The sequence below is a fragment of the Pterocles gutturalis genome, unplaced genomic scaffold (genome assembly GCF_000699245.1).
Source record: "Pterocles gutturalis isolate BGI_N339 unplaced genomic scaffold, ASM69924v1 scaffold28548, whole genome shotgun sequence".
Taxonomy (NCBI): Eukaryota; Metazoa; Chordata; class Aves; order Pterocliformes; family Pteroclidae; genus Pterocles; species Pterocles gutturalis.
The window spans coordinates 1-3,681 of record NW_010121457.1 but is presented as its reverse complement, the minus strand read 5'-3'; the positions used below and the strand labels follow the sequence as shown (position 1 = coordinate 3,681).

General features: G+C 40.2%; 1 protein-coding gene across 1 annotated transcript in view; it reads left to right on the top strand.

Annotated features, from left to right (window-relative positions):
* LOC104464525 (neurolysin, mitochondrial-like) overlaps nucleotides 1-1,297 on the top strand; it is a gene marked incomplete at its 3' end in the record, with an annotated part of 15,345 nt that extends 14,048 nt beyond the window's left edge. The window contains exon 7 of the mRNA XM_010077258.1: nucleotides 1,162-1,297. Coding sequence (XP_010075560.1) covers nucleotides 1,162-1,297 — 136 coding nt within the window. The remainder of the gene's footprint in view (nucleotides 1-1,161) is intronic.
* Nucleotides 1,298-3,681: the final 2,384 nt, after the last annotated feature.

The window sequence follows — 3,681 nt, the reverse complement described above, 5'->3', positions numbered from 1 at the left end:
TTCCCTACAGTGTTCTGCAGCTGCTTACTGGCACTTCCCTCCCAGAGAAGGACATCTCACTGTAGCTTCTGTAGTACTTTGGGATTCTTCAGAATCAGAGAGGTTATTTAAGCACACATTTTAATGATGAAATTCAGGTGATTAAATGTGAAATTAATGCTTAGCATATTGATGAGAATTTTAATTAGATGTTAAAAAGCATCTGATTTTTATAATAGTTTTGTTTAATTATCTGAAAAATAGCTGGAAACATGCCTTATAAAAAAGGAGAAATAATTTCACAAATAATTTGTTTGATACTGATGAGACCAGGCACCTAGACAGGTATAAAAATAATGAAACGGATAGAAAGGATAGAAGAAGTGTGATGCAGGCAATTGTACCAACCATTCATTAAAGAACAATGGCAAGTTGAGCTTTTGTACTTGAAGTACTGGCAAAGTGAAGAGTACAAGATAAGATAAAATGGCACCAAGAACTGAATGTTCTGCATGTCAGCACACTTAAAGGGATATTCTGTTAAAACTGTGGGACACTCTTCAAACCCAGTGCTTGGAAAAAAACAGGTTTTTCCCAAGAAATCTCACTTTTCCAGAACTGGAGGTTAATACAGTTACATTTTCAGCTTATCAAGGAATCTTCACCATGTTTAGGTCAGGGCCTGGGATTTTTGTGTTTCAGATCTCTTTCTCTGACTGCTGTTGTCAGAGTGGCAAAAGAGGGAAGTTTGTAAACAAGCTTTGAGTGTTGGCACAGTAACTTTCCAGTCTGTCTTCAGCACTAACAAGCAATTAAGCCTGCTATCAGCTGTTTACCTCTTGTCTTTCACATTTAACTGATTGATAAAGGAAATAAAATCTTAACAATAGTCAAAGATTTCTTATCCTAAAAGGAAATGGTGTATCTTTTGATTAATTAAAACAGATAAAATGTAACAGGGAGAGTAATGACGCAGATTGACAAGAAAACTAGCTACCTGCAGTCAAATGCTGTGACAAAAAAAATTACCTAGCTAAGAATCTAGCTAAACTTACATTATATGCTAAAGTGTTAAATTTTAAATGTCATCTGTTTCTTATGATTACAGATATTATTCAGATAAATGTTTCGCTAACATGTTTTCTGGTTTCACTTCACAAATTTGTCTCCTTTCTTTTTTAGGAGAACACAAAAATTCTTCAGCAGTTGCTTCCACTAAGGACAAAAGTAGCAGAGCTTCTTGGTTATAATACACATGCCAACTTCGTCCTGGAGGTAAACACTGCAAAGAGCACAGATAACGTAACAGCCTTCTTAGGTTTGTTCTTATTTATAAGCAATACTTTTATATTTGGTGTGGCAACATAACTCCTCAGCCAAGATAAATTTAAATACATAATTGGGTCACAGTGTCCATCATGTTTAGATAGAAAAGGAACTCTCTGTTGCCTCTGTTCTGGCATATATTTTTTTAGACCATAGCTGTACACATGCAATTGCTCCCAAAACAGGAAAGCACAAGACAAAAATCTGAAAATAACTATCTTGTGACAGCCAGTATAGGCAAGCAGTTATGTCTTTCTCTGCCCAAAAATGTACTTATCCTAATTTAGAAATAGAAGAACATGTGCAGCCTAAGCTATTTTATCAGCTCAAGAGGCCGCATCACAGTTGCAATTTTTCATTCCCTTAGATTAGCCAGAATTTCTTTGTGTGTATGTTAGAATTAGCTGATTTTTTAAAGTGTACTTAAAGTACTTTGGGCCCTTTTCTATCCATTACATTTTTGTAATTCTAAATGGGCTTATTTAATACTGTGTTTTTTCATTTGTTTTGAAGCTGACATAACTAGTCACAGTATGAGATCATATACTTTTCTATTTATAAATACCATGCTGCATGGTAATTCTCATAGAGGGAGAATATTCATCAAATTAATTGCCAGCTTTTATTTAGTTCTTTTGATATATCCTCAGCCACAAGCATGACAGTATGATTTGCTCTGTTTTGTTCATATATATTCGTGTTTTAAATCATAAGCTGATCTTACGGCTACGAAGAAAAGCATTCTGTCCTAGGACATATTCTAAATTTCACATAATACAAGCTGCAAACACTATTTCAGTCATGTAAATGCATATAGAGCCTTAAAGCCTACCTTGAAATGGGAGTGGCAATTCCTAAGTTTTACACTCTGGATACCAATAGTGAACACTAACCTCAATTCATAAGGAAGAAAAAAGTGTCTGAGTCCAGAAATATTAGAAATAAATACAGTATGTACTTTATGGGAGTTTCAGTAAGCTTAAATACTTGATGTTCAATATATTGAATCCATAGTACTATGACCCTTTCTTGTCCACCAAGAGCTATATTGGAAAAAATTTGGATTGTAGAGATAGATATCCAATGGCTTTGGTAGTCTAGAATCTAGCCGTTGTATAGGCAAGAACTCTTGAGTCTGTTGTTCTTTTATAGCACTTTAGCTAGAAGTGTTGTGGTTTAAGCCCAGCCAGAGATAAGCACCACACAGCTGCTCACTCACTCCTCTCCCTGGCCCAGTGGGATAGGGAGGAGAATCAGAACAAAAGATAAAGCTTTGTGAGTTCAAACAAGGACAGGGACGTATCACTCACCGCTTACAGTCATGGGCAAAAACCAGACTCATATTGCAGAAAACACCCATCAATTTAATTTGTTAACAATCAAATCAGAGTAGGTTAATGAGAAATAGAACCACATCTTGAAAAGACACCTTTCCCCCACCCCTTCCTTCTTCCCAGGCTCAAAAACTTTGCTCCTGGTTTTCTAACTTTTCATCTGGAGCAGCACAGGAGGACAGGAGTGGGGGTTCCTGTCATTTCATCATGTGCTGTTTCTGCCAATCCCTCCTCCTCCAGGGGAGGGCTCCTTACACTCTTCCCCTGCTCCAGAATGGGGTCCCTCCCACAGGAGACAGTCCTCCACAAACTTCGCCAACATGAGTCCTTCCCACAGGCTACAGTTCTCCATGTGCTGCTCCAGCATGGGTCTCTCCCACAGACTCATGGCCTCCTTTGGGTGCAGCCATCTCCTCCAGCGTGGGGTCCTCCATGGGCTGTGGGTGGATATCTGCTCCACCTCTGACCATGGCCTGCAGGGGAATATCTGCTCTGGTGTACCTTCTCCCCCTCCTTTCTTCACTGACCTTGTGTCTGCGTAGTTGTTTCTCTTGCATCCCACTCCTCTCTCCACTGCAGGTTCTTTTGCTGGTTCTGGAAGAGCTCCCAGGACTGGGGCTGGGCTTCCCAGCCAAGCCCTGGTGGGGACTTGGGCCATGCCACCTGTCAGCTCCATGTGCTGCACCCTTCTTAAATATGTTATTCACAGAGGTGGATCCATCGTCACTGATTGCCTTGGCCTTGGCCAGAAGCTGGTCTGACGTAGAATCATAGAATGGTTAGAGTTGTAAAGGACCTTAAAGATCATCAAGTTTCAACCCCTCTGCCATGGGCAGGGACACCTCCCACTAGACCAGGTTGCTCAAAGCCTCATCCAGCCTGGCCTTGAACATCTCCAGGGATGGGGCATCCACAGCTTCTCTGGGCAACCTGTGCCAGTGTGTCAGCACCCTCACAGTGAAAAACTTCTTCCTAATGTCTAGGCTAAATCTGCCCTCTTTCAGCTTAAAAGGGTTACCCCTTCTCCTCTCACTACACTCCC